This window comes from Formica exsecta, unplaced genomic scaffold (assembly GCF_003651465.1).
Source record: "Formica exsecta isolate Colony F162 unplaced genomic scaffold, ASM365146v1 scaffold295, whole genome shotgun sequence".
NCBI lineage: Eukaryota > Metazoa > Arthropoda > Insecta > Hymenoptera > Formicidae > Formica > Formica exsecta.
Window position 1 is genome coordinate 547,950 of NW_021850207.1, and position 16,040 is coordinate 563,989.

Consider the following 16,040-nt stretch of genomic DNA (forward strand, 5'->3'; position numbering starts at 1 on the left):
CAATAAATAAAATTATAGTTTGGCAATAATTAAATGATCAATAAAGATTAAACATGTAAGCTGTGATATTGATTTATTTAATAATATAAGGATTTAAATTAATAAATTTCGATATTTCTTCAAGAGTCTCATAATTTAACAACAAAAATATAATGATATTAGAAATAAATATATAGTTATCGTCTGATAAAATCTTAATTCTTTTGGCTAATTATGTATATTGTCAACATTGTCCTACCTAATTTTGTAATAACAGAACAATTTTTACAATAAAAAAACAAAATCAAAAGTTTTTAACGCGATATTTTTTTATGATTGAACAATTATAACGTACAGTACACGTACGTTACACGTATTTTATATTCTAAATTTAGAAATATCTAATCAGAGTAGTTCCAAGCTTTATTTTTGCAAAATTTCTTTACAGAGAAGCATCAGTAGTATCATGTTCAAAGATTTATTAATTAAATCCGTTCATTCTCGAAAAATGCATAAGAATATTTTGTGCTTAAGTAAACTTTTTAAAGCACGGTATGAAATCATATAATTATAATATTATGATAATAAGAACTTGCTATTAGATATTAAAGAGATATGTATAAAATTAGGGAGATACAAAATTATGCTACATATTTTTATAAGTAGCATATATATCTTAAATACTTATATATATATATATTATTTAAAAGTCTATGTAAATTAGTGTTGTGGTGTTTTATGTTTCTGCATTATTAATAAATACTTCTGAATATGTGTTCTTATAAATTGATTTATGTGATTTAAATATATATGAAATATATAAGAAAAATTCGAAAGAGCATCACTTTATCTTAATTCGTTCTACTTTAAGATCAATAACGCACTTAGCATGGACGCTAACCTTATTAAAATATGTTATTTATATATGACGATATATAAATAACAAAGGCGTGATTAATAAGAATATATTAGTTGCCTATAAACTATTCGGAAACAATTATTTCATATCTCATAACAAGACATAGAGAGTTTGTAAAATATCGTATTCTTAATAAATTGTGCATAAATTATATTTATAGCAGGAGGTAACGTAATTCGCGAAAACTCATTTCCTTCATGTATTCCTATAATATAGAGAATATCTCTCTTTTTCTCTATTATTTTATATACAAATATTAATCGCCTGTTATGTTTGGTACAAACAAATTACTTTCGAGACGCGCAGAGACAAAATTCTCTCGTCTCCTATCACTTGATATATACAGCAATATTAAATTATGCAAATATTATAAAATGATTTCTACAGAATTTATAACATTATTGTATCGTTTTTCCGTTATCACAGATTGTTTTGGTGATAGGCCTATTTGCGATATCACATATTCGATGGAGGCCTATAGTGGACTAGAACATTTTAGCAGAAAACAAAGTTCTGTGTTAAAATGTTTAAACTGCCATCACGTTTCCAGCGTCGGAAACAGTCTTGTTAATACAAAATAGGCCACGTCATAGTTATTCCAATACCCCGTATGGGCTGTTACTGTGTATAAATAATTCCTTCCTAAACCGACCGCACGTAGTACATAATCCAATCGTTGCGCTAATTCTAATGAAACAAAAAGAAAATATCTGTAAATGAATTTTATTATTTACAGAGAAAGTATTACGCTGTTAAATTGTAATCGCGACACATACGTACCTTGACCTGGACGGATCGGTGGATTTGAATCTGTTGGCGAAGACGGACCTTCCTTAACAGCCCATCCGCCTCGCACTAAATCCCAAAGACTCCAACCCTTCTCTGTATTACGATTAGGTGTGTCCACTGGACTATCATCTTTATCATCACCTTCTATTAATACATTCAATTATATTTTATTATTATTATTTAAATAGTCAAAAGTTTGTGATATATTCAGATCTTTTCAATTTTTGTGTGAAGCAGATTAAATGCTAAGACATTTTTTTATCATTTGTGCTAATTATTTTCATTCAATTACACAATTTAAATTTAATGATTATTATAATAATTGTGTGCGTGTACAATAATAACAATTATATATATATATATATAATAGATAGTAATAAAAATATAAAGAATGAAACACCTGTAGGCGATAGAGTTGGATCCACATTGTTCAATGACGAAGGCGATTGTGGGGGCATTTGCTGTCCATCGATTCCACCATACGGTGGTATGAGAACTGGTTCAACTTTACTGTAACCTCTTTCCAAAAGTGGTTCCATTCGATAAGCTACTGGATCGGACCAATGAAATATATTGTAAAATCTCTTACATAAACCTTGCGGCATCATGTCTAATCTATTGGATGGAGCACGTGTACGCAACGCTAGGAATACAGACAACGGCGAACCCAAACAAAATAAATTCTCGATCTGTGAACAAGAAAATGTGATTTTTTCAGTGTTTTTTTAAATATAATTCTTATAATAACTAAATTTACTTAGTAATTTATTTATTAATTATGTATTGCTTAGAGAATTGTAACAACTTACAGGAAATTGTAAACCTTGCAATAAAACTTCTTGTGCCTGTGGGGATGGAAGTCGCGTGTCATGTCCCATCCAGCCTGTAACTATGTCATACACAATTACACATCCTAGGGAATGTGCCAAAATTGAAACCTTTCCTTGCCAACCAGGATGCCGACTTGCAAACATAAAGTATAATCTATTTAGCTCCTTCTGCAAGCCAGTTCGAACCTCAGCACCATATAATGGACTTGTGTAATATAAAATATCCATCGCTGATGTATTTAGCAAGTGACGTATGCTTAATACACTATAGGGTGTAATTGCTTCCACTATATCTGAGAAAAGGGATACATTCAATAAATTATTTATTTTTATCGCGTTGTAAAATCTTTGTTTTACCTCCGTCTAATTTTAACGATGATCGCCATTCAACTGCAAAAAATTCAACTCTGTGTTTGGAATTTGGAAAATATTTTTGCTTAAGCCAATCCACGCAATCCCGAAAACTGTTATTTCAATCATATTTAAAGATTTATTATAATATAAAAATATTGTATTAAATGAGATTCATAAAAGGAATTGTTATTCTTATACCATGTAGTGTTACGTATAATTTTTCCCGTATCACGCTTCTGTCCTATTCCATGAACAACAAATACTAGATGGTCAATATCCCGCGGCTTATCTTCTATATTTGCAAGAGTTTTATAACCCCTCTTTAATCGATAGCCTGTTGCTGTAATTTTAAAATTAAAAAAAGATGTAAATATGTTCGTATAATATGTATAATAATACAGATAGTCTTTATTTTTTTTTATCTTCAATTTTATATTTACTTTTAGCAAAACCTAATTTTGATGTAACGCTGCGCATCAATTTAGTAGGTGTATATTCACTGTATAGTGTCACATCATTAATTGAATGCCAGTCGACATGAAATTCAGAGAACTGTTCGGTATGTAATACTAAAAAGACATTACAAAAAGAAAAGCTTTAGTATCGATATCCAATGCATGTTATACAAGTTTAAGAAACTCAAGAGAATAAAACTGAATGAAAAGAATACCTTTACAGGACTGAGGAGCATTTGTATAACAATTTGAGATACTTTGATTGTTTTTTCTTTCTTTTTGGAATAATTTAAGATGGACTTCTTCTATCACTTTGGAATGTTCTGTTTCTAATGGTATCCAGCTTCCATCGTAATACCATGTACTCCTCATAATTTCCCATTCTTCACCTTTCATTAAAAAATATACACAATATATTACATTTGTATAAATTCAAATTAAATACATGTATGTCGTATTTTATGCGAGATTAAAGTTTTTACTTTTATAAAACTGAGCATTTTCTTTCTACTTTTATTAATTTTGTTAAAAAAAGAGCAAGAATTCAAGTTTCCAACTTTTGCACAAAAATTTAGTATATTAATTAACTAATAGATTTAACAAAAAATTTTGTATAAAACTTTAGAGAGAAAATTTGAAAAAAACATGACATAAATTTATTCACACAGTAATGAGACTAATAAACCCTATATTATATACATTGTAAAAAAACATATATAAATAATATATATTCTGTTAAATGATCTCACAATGGACTTTTTTTACAGCATGATAGAATCTATGGCCCCTATTATATTTATTTCGCACATGTTTTGCGAGTCATAATAGGCACACAGTCAATAAGAATTGGCTATAATAACCCCAAGGACAAACTAATCTCTGCAGTACAGATATACTGCACACAAACAAGAAAATATACAGAAATCTAGACAGGCGTAGAATCGTTATTGAGACATTCATATGTATTCGCGCCAACTGTATTGACTCATATTAACATTGATTGAACCAATAATTGTACTCGATAAGTGTACAATGGCATAAAGTACAAATTGAGAGCAATAATAGCAATATGAGATAATAAAAATAAATAAAAAGTAATTTATAATACTCACCTGGCCAGTATATTGAAACACATTTCATATTATCAATTTCAACATCGTACATGCCTCCTCTAACAACAATTTTTTCAGCAGGTGGCAAACCGTTTATATCATCATTATTTTCTCTAATTAAACTTTGACGTTCTTGATAAAGTTTCTCGATTCTTATGCTGTCATATCCACCAAATTCATTCCATCTTTTGTCAACACCATCTTTATAAAACCAACGTATTTCTTCAGCAGTCAAAGGTTCTGCATAAGTAACTTCATTTACAATTTCTACATTGTCCTTTGGACTTTCCTCTATGATTGCTTTGTCATCGCCTTTGTGGAATAGAAATAAAATCATTTCATTACATTTCACATTATCCTTATAATTACAGTATAATATTAATAGTAATAAATATTTCTTACTTAATGCACTTTTATTTTAATTATTTATACAGAATATTGATCATCTTTATATATAATAGAAGTACAAAGACATTAGATAATTTGCATCTTTTAAATTACAAAAAATTTAATCTTAATATGCTTTTAAAAAAACATTTATAAATATAAAAAAAATTTTTTCATTAATTTTTCGAATTTTTAAACATTTACACATTTATGGATTCTCTATTTTCTGATCTAATATTTGTAAGCTGTTTTAAGAAAAGATGCGTGTGCCGATGTTATGCCCGATAAATTCAAATAAATAAAACTTAACTTAAAAAATTTAATTTTATATCAAAACACAAATAAATTAAAAGTATGTATGTATTTTAAGTGGCGAGGAATAAATTTGTCCCGTATGCTTTATCATATACACTTTATCACGTACATTTTATACAGTATTCTGTTTGTGTTTTCAAAGATTTTCTAGTTCAAACATTCCATAGACGCACTCAAGTATATTCGCGATAAGCGATAACAGCCTAACGTTGCCTAACATTGTATTGTCACTTATTTATTTCTGAACACTGAGTGATAACATCGCTCTCTAATATACAATTATTATACGACAAAATTACAGCAATATGAGTATAACAATATATATATGTTTATTTTATTATATATTATATTATATTCGTCTCATACATACCTTCGCAAGGATCTTGTTCCATAGGAATCTCGCTGAACGGATCGATATCTCTTATATTGCCAGACATTTCAACGTTGACAAGGTGTTAACTGACAATAAGTGTAATCACAAGTATACACGCTCGGATTCGAGTTCAACAGACGGCGATATAATAATTGGTCGTCGCGCGTGGGCGTAGAATCACCGCACTGACGCACAGAAGTGTCGCAAGTTCTTATAGCGGAGCTGTCACTGTCGCTACGAGCACATAGCACGCGCGTGACAGATAATGTATAATAAATACTACACGAGCGTATATAGAGCATATAGCGAGATGAAGACACGTCTCGATTAATCTTTGCTTCCTTTGTAAATTACAGTCCAAGTGTCCGGTGGACACACGAATGTCCTCGAATGAATCTCGTTTTCGCGAGAATGTACTAGAGTGGTATCGAAAGCGACACTATCTCTCCGGACACAAGACCTTGACGGGATCGCCTTCCCTCCACGATTATCTAAAAGGAAAAAAAGAGAAAAAAAAAACGTTTCACTGCGATATGATATTGTATTCAATCGTCTATATTCAACACACACATCGTGGTCCTTTGCTCACTTTATGTAACGCGTTTTCGACCGTACTTGACAGTACCTAATACGCGCTCCCGCGACCAGCTGACGATGCACCAATGAAAGTCGACGCGGTGCGTATTGTCGGACGGCGCACGCTATGACGTATAGCGATGTATACATGTGTATACTCGTCCCTATATGCATTACAGATTACAGAATGGTGTGCGCACGCGCTTTAAACAAATGGCGTGGGTAGAGGGAAGATAATTTCGAATGATATTTTGCATGTATGCTTACACTATTAATTGATCCGACGAATTATTTCGCAATTCGATCTACAAAATAAAATTTGAAAAATGTAACTTTATATGTATATCCATATTCATACATATATTTGTGTTTAATAGCTATATTATATGACTAAATAAAAACGTCTATATACATATTAGTATATCATAACGTCATCATTATGTCAATGTGGCATTAAATATTTTTTATAAGTTTCTCAAATGGGAAGCGATATACATATTAATCTTCACAAAATCGGACTACCGTTAACATTTAAATATAGTATTAAATATAAGAATATTTAATACTATATTAAAATATTTGATGTTACGATTATGCAAGACATTTAATACAAAATGAAGAAAAAAAGATACTTGTCATTTAACCTTGGAGAAATGTGCGGCACGTGTCAAGCGTTAATAGCTGTCGAATGTATCGCTCACAATCAGCTGATTATCGAATTACTTTCTGCTCATACTGATTAGTCATCGTACTCTTAGATACATAATATGACTCGTTCCTGTCGAAAGGTGGATCTCTCATCTATACACAAAATGTATATCTAATAAATATCAATATTTGTTAAAAGGCATTTACTATAATGTCTAATATATATTTATCATATTTTCCACGCATTTAATAAGCAGTGCATGCGCGCATAGCGTGCAATATCGATGACGTCGTCCTTGAATAATCGTCACGCAGCATTTCGCGCGTTTTTATTTCTGTGGCGAATTATATTATTTCAGATCCGTGTAGCTAATCGCGTACGTTTACTTCGAATTATCGCGCACGCAATTATTCACGCAGACACACACATTTTAATTTTAACGTTAACAATAAGTCACTTAACGCATGCATTTCGAAGTATAACACATATACTAGGAGAATTTGGATAATTCGATCCTTCCTTTGAAGAAAAGCACGAAGATTTTCTATCGAAGCGAAAATTATTCCATCTGATCCCTGCACATGTCCCACGCTTTCTATTGCGTTGTCGTTTTGTGTATTTAATAATGTTGTCAAATATTTCGCCATATATTGGATCTGTGCCCAGTTTTCACAACGTCGAATTTTATTCTAATTTTAAATTCTAATTTTCTATCTCTTAGTTTAGCTAAAAGTAGCTTAGTTTATAGTCATCGCGCTCTGTATACATTTTATAACTCATCATCGGTTACAATCTAAAAAGCGTAAGATAAGGAGGCTGATTATCTTACACGATTATCTCACGGATGACTCTTTATCGTTACAAAAATAATGATACTGGAAATAAATAATAAATAAAAATGTAAAAAAAAGAATGATTTAGTTCATCTTTTCACCGATTCTGAGAAATCTTCAAATTTAATTCTGAAAATTTCCGTATCTCTGAAATGTAAAGATTCCTGTACGCATATAACGCACGTTATATTAGGTACTATCAAAATGCATGTAATTAAGAAGCAGAATCTTTATCGCAATCCGACATAAATACCGGAAAAGTAATTACAAAATTTGCTAGCGGAACTAAATATCATTGCAATAATGCAATCTCGTTAGAGAACTAATTTGAAGTTACCGATTTAATATTGAAAATATATACAATATATATCGAATTGGAAATTCGCGCTAAACATATCTATCTATCTCGATATTTTTGTAGGAAAAATCCTGCTTCAAATTGATCGAAAAGAATCCGTAATAATTCGTAGCCAATAAATATTTCTGAATCATCTTGCGCGTTTCTCTCGCAATTTATCATCTGTAGAATTTACCATTTGTAGAATACATTATAATTTCCATTTTTATAGAATTTATCATCTGCAGTAAAATTGACTTACTGCTTCTTATTCCAGCCGCGATAGGGCGTTATTATAGAGGGTGAAATCGCAAACTATCACAAGTTTATGATACTTGTCAACGCGCATCCACGTGTGATTTTATTGGTTAGATAAAGGTGGATTTTTTGAATATATAATATTATATGTGTATATATATATCATATTTTTCGATTATGGAAATAATAAAAGGTAATTACCTTCGTAATTAGACGCATACACGGATAATACAATGAACTCTTTGTACATGATATATGCATTGTAGGAGATTGACATCTTTCCAAATGACAAGATAACACGGTGTCTTCATACTTTGTGTCATATATTCTACGAAATAAAAAAAATCAATTTTTGTACGATTTAAAACAATCACGAAAGTATAAGAAGTAGAATAATGGATCTGCATAATCGTTATTTAAGTATCTCGACATTGGACATCTCTGTTTTACGAACTGCAGCAAATGACTGTAAATCTGTGAATGACACATTCGTTTTGCATCATCGTTTCATACAATTTTACAATGATGAGATGACTAGAGAACAGTTGGATATAAATAAACTTGAGATCTGTCGAATGCTATTGTGTCACGAGTATCAATCTGCATTTAACGCCATCGAGAGTTGCGATAATAAGAGATATGTAATACCCACGGATGCAGAGAATATTTGCTTTTCTAATATAGGAGCAATTTTTCCCCCGCATTATCTGCGAAGCATCTCGGAAATTTTAGTCTTACACGACATAATCGCTCTGCAAATGATACTGTATTGTGATACCGAATTAATCAAACAACATTTACAAAATTTTCTCAAATCGAGCGATGCTTATTTCGCAAACAGCAGTAGTAGAATTATGTACATGAAGTTACTGGAATATTTTTTAGAATTTCTATGTTTGTATCAATTCCTTCATAATGATGACAGTAGCATTAAAGAAGAGAAATTAAAAGAACTTAGTTTTATATATTTGAAAGTTATGAAATCATGGATGAAGATAAAAGAAGAGGATTCTGAATGGAGATCGTTTGCTTCAATACTTCCTGTGTTAGCTAAAACTTTTGCTCCTGAATGTATCCTATTTCCACTGTGGGATTATATTTTGAATGAAACAAGCGACTTGAAAGAATCTCTCATTGTTCTGAATATTATGGCAGATACATGTTTTACATCGTCCTGTTCGATGGATCTCACTTATATACATTGTGATATCTATACCAAAAACGCATTTTGGTTCATAATATTAAAGGGACTACGATCACCCTTGCAACAATACCGCAAACAAGCTTTATATTTAATGAGGAAAGCAATCGATTCTCTGAATGGAAATTTTGTACTAAAGTTTGTAGACTCGAAATTCACAAAAGCTCAGATTACTCCATTTATTTGTAGTAAGTCTAATGATAAAACTTCATCGATAGAGTGCATTAAACAGAAATTTTTCTTGGTGTATGAAGCGTTAGAAGAAAAACAATACCACTTAGTAGTACCAGCTTTAACTCATATAACTAGTTTAATAAAAGCAAACAAGGAGCACGAATTCTGCAATGACTGCTTTGATATTGTATGGTTGCAATGCATTCTTGAAAAAGTTTTACATCATGAAAATAATAATATTGTAAAATGGGGAGTATTGCAAATTTGTAAGTTAGATGGGACTACATTTAACGAGGAGTTTTTAGAATTATTTGTTAATGTTTTCAATAATACTTTTCTCTACGAATATCAACCTAATGAGGAATGCCCAGAAATTGTGAAAGCACTCTCGATATTCTTTAAATGCACGGAAGAAAATAATTTACTTAATAATTTTCTTATGGAAGTTAGCAAAGTAGCTTGGGGTCCTGTAGCAATATTTTATATAATACACACATTACGAACAGTTTATAAGGAGATACAACATAATTGGAAAGATAGTGAATTGAATGCCGTTAAATCTTTAGTGGAAACAAACTTGACTATGCACTCTCATATATTACGTACTGCATCTCAAATTGAACTTTTAAGAGCAATCTCCGATTATGTGCAAAAGATAGACGATCCGATATTACTCGCTAATACTTTAGCTGCGTTTCCTTCCGAAGAAGGTCTTAAAAGAGGAACCGCTCCTTGGAACATTGTTACAACATGGTTGAGAAAAATATTAACGAAAGAAGACGCCATAATTTTTGTGGAAGATACTTGCTCGAAATATTCGTACGAAGATATCAGTCCTGAAATAAACCTTAGAACGTTTGCGTTGTTAATATATCTATTACATGACGCGAATCTTATACTATCGAGTAAAACATGTCGCGTCGAAAAAGCATTAAACAATTGGCTGTGTATGTTAAATGGTATTAATATGAGACCTTATGCCGATATCCGCTCGAGTATCGATGCGATAGAATTTATATCGCATTTATTAAATCTCTCCATGACGGAATCTTTCAACAGTGTGACCGACTTGATATTATTATATGTACACACCACTTTTAAATTTCTAATTAAAAATGTGAGAAAAATGGCCACAGAACTAACGTACGAAGATTATACGAGATACATAGCCATTGTGTCTTCGCATATCGTTAACGCAACTTTGTTTATGCCGAAGAAAGATGTAAACAATTATGCGGAAAATCTGCAAAACGAAAGCATACGTTTATTAAGAAATACGCAATATCAAAATATGCAATATTTGTATGGATTACACATTTTGCATCTTTCCCAGAACGTTTTAGTTCTGCCGCTTGCGACAACTTTTTATACGGAATATTTGTTAAACGTGCAACCGATTTCAGTAAATGTTAATAACGACAATGCGGCAAATTTAAGAGGAAAAATTGCATCGGAATATTATTTACTTCTTTCGAAACTCATGCGCCAATATCTTGTAAATTCTCCGATGCATTCGTGGATTTCCACTGCCGCATTACTGTCTAATCTATTAAAATTTCTCGAGTTAGGGGGAACAGAAATCATTTCTGAGATAGCATCGATATTGATCATAATGATTGATAATAAAGTTATAAATCATACGAGTGATAGAGAAACTTTGGAATATATTTTTAAATCATGCTGGAGATGTACTCTCGTTAATAAAAAGAACAACGTGTTCTGGACAGCAATGCAGAACCTTACGGGAATTATTATTAATAATAATTTTTTTATCTTGCCTAATGCTACAAACTTTATAACAGAAGTAAGTTGTTGGAAATCTATAATCCGAAAAACATATATCGGGACTTTTATAATATATCGATTGCTTTTATCATCTATCTTACTTTGCAGTTTGTTGATCAATTAATAGAAGAAGGAGAAAGTACGCCGAAATTTAAGAGGATATTACTTTCTAAAATGAAGCAATTAAATGAATGTAATTTGCTGCAATTAGAAAAACCGTTATTGAGTTGTCTTCTTCATGGCTCTGTACTTCGGCGTGACAAAAGAATTGAAAATTATGCTCATTTATTTATTATCAAGCACTTGGGCCAATATTATCCAAAGCATATCTTGGCATTGTAAGCAAATCCGTTTATCAATATAAATATTTTTAATTTTTTTAATATGATTATCAAAATTAATTTATAAAATAATTTGTTAATCGGTGTTCTTATAATAGAGATCATAATAATGATGCTGCAGTTAGAGCAGAGGCGACTGTACTGTTACATAAGATAATTAATCATCTGGAATTAAATTATGCAGCGGTAATTGTGCCACTTATACTCGAGATATTAGAAAAATACAAAAACAAAAGATACTTTAATGACTCTTATTTACATAAATTAAAACACCGACTAATGCAAATTTTATTGATATTAGAACCGGTTTTGACCGAGGTAAGTGAACCAAGTGCTTATTATCAATTAAATTTTAGCTCTTCATTTCAATTATAGAAGAAATTAATAGATAATTGCTTTATAGGAACTCGTTGCTCTACTACAGGAAAAATTATGTGATTTAATTCTTTCTGAAAGCAACCAACATAGTGTGAGATTGATGCAAGAATGGTTGATGATACAAATCTTTAAGAAACATATTAACTTGCATAATAAGCTATGGAAATTTTTCTCAAAGGTAATCTAAATGAATTTTGTAATCTTATAAAGAGGTTTCTCTTTTAATGTCTATTTGCTCTTATATATTTTTAGAGTATAGTATATATATGTTTTTAGAGTATAGAAGAGCGACCAGGATGTACAATTTCTGTAGCTAGTATTATCTATCATATCGCGCAACTTCTTTCAAATGATACTCAGAAAAATTTTATTCACACAGCTCTACCATACATAGCACAATGTTGTTTGGGTCAGCAATTTAATGTGCGTCTTTATAACCAGGCAAGTAAAAAATTAATTGTTATGTAATGCTTGTATCTGTATGTATATTTTGATTTCATTCATTTCAATTTTTTCAATGTAGTTTATTTTTACACAATTATACGAATTAATGAAAAAAGCAAATGATGATGATAGTATATCAAAATACAAAGGCATTTATCAGGCAGCTGTGGCTAATTTACAACAAAGCAGTTTGACAAAGAATTCGACTAAAATACAGGATGATTTTTACTTTTCAAGTTTTCATCCGATCAATGATTACAGTTTGCAGGTATATACTATACATTCGCTTAAAAAAAAAAAAAGAGGTTATTTTATAAGTCAATGACATTTAACATATTAATTTTTATGATCTTTATAGACAATTTACTATGAATTACCACGGTTGACTAATATAAGTTCTGATGAATGGATCAGTCCAGACATATTCAAAGCCTTCATGTTTGAACATAATGATAATCATTCTCTACAACTTTATAACATTGATTTATTTCTGTCTGAGACTAAAACTTCTATATATCTCACAAAATCTCTTGCAGGTAAATTTAAAAAATGAAATAAAGTAAAAATATATAATTTATAAAATATATATAAAATAATTGTATTATAGGTGATACCGAATCATTAGCCAACAGTGTTGAAACCTATTTGGAAGGTTTGCATGATATTCAGAAAAAGATTGATCCATCCAAGTCTATAACTCCATTGTACAGTGATATTTTTGAATCAATGAAAGAATCCATACATCAACAAGACTTACAGTTACATGAAGAAGGTCTGATAGTTGTAGCATCTTTTATCAGTCGACCACCAAATTTGGGTGGAATTGCTAGGACATGTGAAATATTTGGAGTCAAGACATTAGTTATTGCAAATTTGGATTGTATAAAGGATAAAGAGTTTCAATGCCTTAGTGTATCAGCCGAAAAATGGATAAATATGCTACAGGTATTTAAACAGCTTGAAATTCTGCAAATTGCTTTAAATTCATATTTTTAAAAATTGGAGACCATAATTTTCCATAGTTTTGCAATACAATTCCTTTTTTTAAATATATCAAAAATAGCTTGAAAAATTTCGTTTATGAAATTTTTATCAGCTTTACATGAATGTTTCTAAAAAATATATTGTTTTAAAATTTTTAGGTGAAACCGCAAGAGTTACAGAAGTACTTGTTCGAGAAGAAAAACGCGGGATGGTCTCTAATCGGTGTTGAACAAACAGCCAATAGTATAAATCTGCTACAGACAAAATTCGAGAGAAAGACTATTCTCGTTTTAGGGTAATTAAATCTTGACTTGCAATGCATTATACTTTGTATAACCAATATAATTAGGAATATACATTTTATAGGAACGAGAAGGATGGTATACCTGCCAATTTCATACCTCTTTTCGACATGTGTGTAGAAATACCTCAAGTAGGTGTGATACGATCATTAAATGTTCATGTTACTGCTGCAATTTGTATATGGCAGTATGCAAGCCAACACACATTAAAACAATAAATCTCCCAAGTTTGAAGGTGCAAGATAATAATATGAGATAAACAAATTTTTAGGAAAAAAAATCTTTACCATAACACGATCGTAACGCTTATTTAAAAAGAAAGTATACGCGATTTATATTTTTGTATATTTATGAACAAGTCTAATTGATACAGAATTATCTATATAGAGATTAAATATATGGCATACTTATACTTCGTATCCAACAAAATGTCGTTTTCCAATACACTCTCCAACAAAGAACCAACAATATATTTCGGCAGCCACCAAGGTGTTTATGACAGCCTCACGTACGGTGACTTCACGATAGCGACCCGTCTTCGCAGACTGAATCAACTTCGAAAAGCCACTTCGAATCGCAGGAATGTCCTTTAATGAAGGTGGCGTTAATTCTACTCTGGCATATTGCTGCCATACATGCAGCACAGGCCTTGCATGAGTCACACCAACTGCAATTGATACAAATACAATTTTATTTAATTTCTAATTAAAAATGAAAATTGTATACCCATGTGTGTAGCAAATAAATATTTGATTAAAATTTTTTACTATTAATTTAGGACATTATTATATAATTAACAGATATTCTAAATTAATTTTCTCAATCGGCCTTCCAAGATTCAATATTTCATGTTTCACAGACGGTTTTATCAAAGGCAAGTTTTGATACTTGTCTATAGTTATACTATATAAAGGTCAATATAACCTCCACAGAGTATAAAATTTAAATTATCAGAAAGAGTACGAGAACTCATAGGCACGAAATATTTGACAAAAATACCAACAAATTTTTGTTTTTAGAAATTTTTTTATGCATATAATTATGTCATGAAAAAGAATTAGTAAACATTATATAATAATCTGTATGTAATATTTTTAGAGTATAGTATATATATGTTTTTAGAGTATAGAAGAGCGACCAGGATGTACAATTTCTGTAGCTAGTATTATCTATCATATCGCGCAACTTCTTTCAAATGATACTCAGAAAAATTTTATTCACACAGCTCTACCATACATAGCACAATGTTGTTTGGGTCAGCAATTTAATGTGCGTCTTTATAACCAGGCAAGTAAAAAATTAATTGTTATGTAATGCTTGTATCTGTATGTATATTTTGATTTCATTCATTTCAATTTTTTCAATGTAGTTTATTTTTACACAATTATACGAATTAATGAAAAAAGCAAATGATGATGATAGTATATCAAAATACAAAGGCATTTATCAGGCAGCTGTGGCTAATTTACAACAAAGCAGTTTGACAAAGAATTCGACTAAAATACAGGATGATTTTTACTTTTCAAGTTTTCATCCGATCAATGATTACAGTTTGCAGGTATATACTATACATTCGCTTAAAAAAAAAAGAGGTTATTTTATAAGTCAATGACATTTAACATATTAATTTTTATGATCTTTATAGACAATTTACTATGAATTACCACGGTTGACTAATATAAGTTCTGATGAATGGATCAGTCCAGACATATTCAAAGCCTTCATGTTTGAACATAATGATAATCATTCTCTACAACTTTATAACATTGATTTATTTCTGTCTGAGACTAAAACTTCTATATATCTCACAAAATCTCTTGCAGGTAAATTTAAAAAATGAAATAAAGTAAAAATATATAATTTATAAAATATATAGGGAAACACCCAATAGAATACTTAAAAAAAATTGCTCATACGTTTTACCAATTCGGTGGTTTTTGTAACAAGACTTGCCATCGCCTCTGCCTGTTCTATCAACTTTTCAGGAAGGAAGGAGAGGCTGCAAAAATGGACCTTTCTCGTCAGAGTTGTCGATAGCAGCAAGAACTTCCTCACATATCACATATCACGATATAATCACAATGAACTATACATTTGCCTTCTCCGTCTACAATATAAAGAGAATAATAAGTTAGAGAGAGATACTGAATCACTAAACGGAGTTGGTTAATGCATGGGTCAAAAAATACAAGATTGTTAAGTGTAATTTAAAATATTGCAAGAAGTTGACCAATGATCCGATGAATGACGATTGTAAACGATAGT

The 16,040-nt window shown here is 30.6% G+C and overlaps 4 protein-coding genes across 8 annotated transcripts; 2 read left to right on the forward strand and 2 right to left on the reverse strand.

Moving 5' to 3' along the window:
• Positions 1–386: 386 nt before the first annotated feature.
• LOC115237467 (phospholipase DDHD1-like) lies at positions 387–8,494 on the reverse strand. Of its 5 annotated transcripts, none has more exons than XM_029810530.1 (12): positions 8,368–8,494; positions 6,734–6,890; positions 5,511–6,394; positions 4,439–4,750; positions 3,542–3,715; positions 3,312–3,440; positions 3,070–3,211; positions 2,875–2,981; positions 2,497–2,810; positions 2,088–2,376; positions 1,679–1,831; positions 387–1,585 (listed from the first exon to the last, which is right to left on the reverse strand). In XM_029810530.1, the coding sequence occupies exons 3-12, from the start codon at positions 5,575–5,577 to the stop codon at positions 1,437–1,439; spliced, it is 1,836 nt and encodes a 611-aa protein (XP_029666390.1). In that variant the 5' UTR covers positions 5,578–6,394; positions 6,734–6,890; positions 8,368–8,494; the 3' UTR covers positions 387–1,436. The 5 variants fall into 5 exon arrangements, with proteins under 5 accessions (XP_029666390.1, XP_029666394.1, XP_029666392.1 ...); XM_029810534.1 differs by lacking the exon at positions 8,368–8,494 and having other exon boundaries at positions 5,511–6,004; positions 6,139–6,394; positions 6,734–7,275; XM_029810532.1 differs by lacking the exon at positions 8,368–8,494 and having other exon boundaries at positions 5,511–6,004; positions 6,084–6,394; positions 6,734–7,275.
• Positions 8,495–8,534: 40 nt separating this feature from the next.
• LOC115237466 lies at positions 8,535–14,192 on the forward strand. Its single transcript, XM_029810528.1, has 10 exons — positions 8,535–11,345; positions 11,435–11,664; positions 11,766–11,985; positions 12,071–12,223; positions 12,322–12,486; positions 12,569–12,757; positions 12,848–13,025; positions 13,097–13,434; positions 13,632–13,768; positions 13,840–14,192. Exons 1-10 carry the CDS (start codon positions 8,562–8,564, stop codon positions 13,991–13,993), a joined length of 4,548 nt encoding a protein of 1,515 aa, XP_029666388.1. The 5' UTR covers positions 8,535–8,561; the 3' UTR covers positions 13,994–14,192.
• LOC115237472 (ATP synthase subunit g, mitochondrial) lies at positions 14,100–15,907 on the reverse strand. The gene is made up of 2 exons (XM_029810542.1): positions 15,692–15,907; positions 14,100–14,442 (listed from the first exon to the last, which is right to left on the reverse strand). The coding sequence occupies exons 1-2, from the start codon at positions 15,729–15,731 to the stop codon at positions 14,183–14,185; spliced, it is 300 nt and encodes a 99-aa protein (XP_029666402.1). The 5' UTR covers positions 15,732–15,907; the 3' UTR covers positions 14,100–14,182.
• LOC115237471 lies at positions 14,871–15,644 on the forward strand. Its single transcript, XM_029810541.1, has 2 exons — positions 14,871–15,333; positions 15,421–15,644. Exons 1-2 carry the CDS (start codon positions 15,172–15,174, stop codon positions 15,613–15,615), a joined length of 357 nt encoding a protein of 118 aa, XP_029666401.1. The 5' UTR covers positions 14,871–15,171; the 3' UTR covers positions 15,616–15,644.
• Positions 15,908–16,040: the final 133 nt, after the last annotated feature.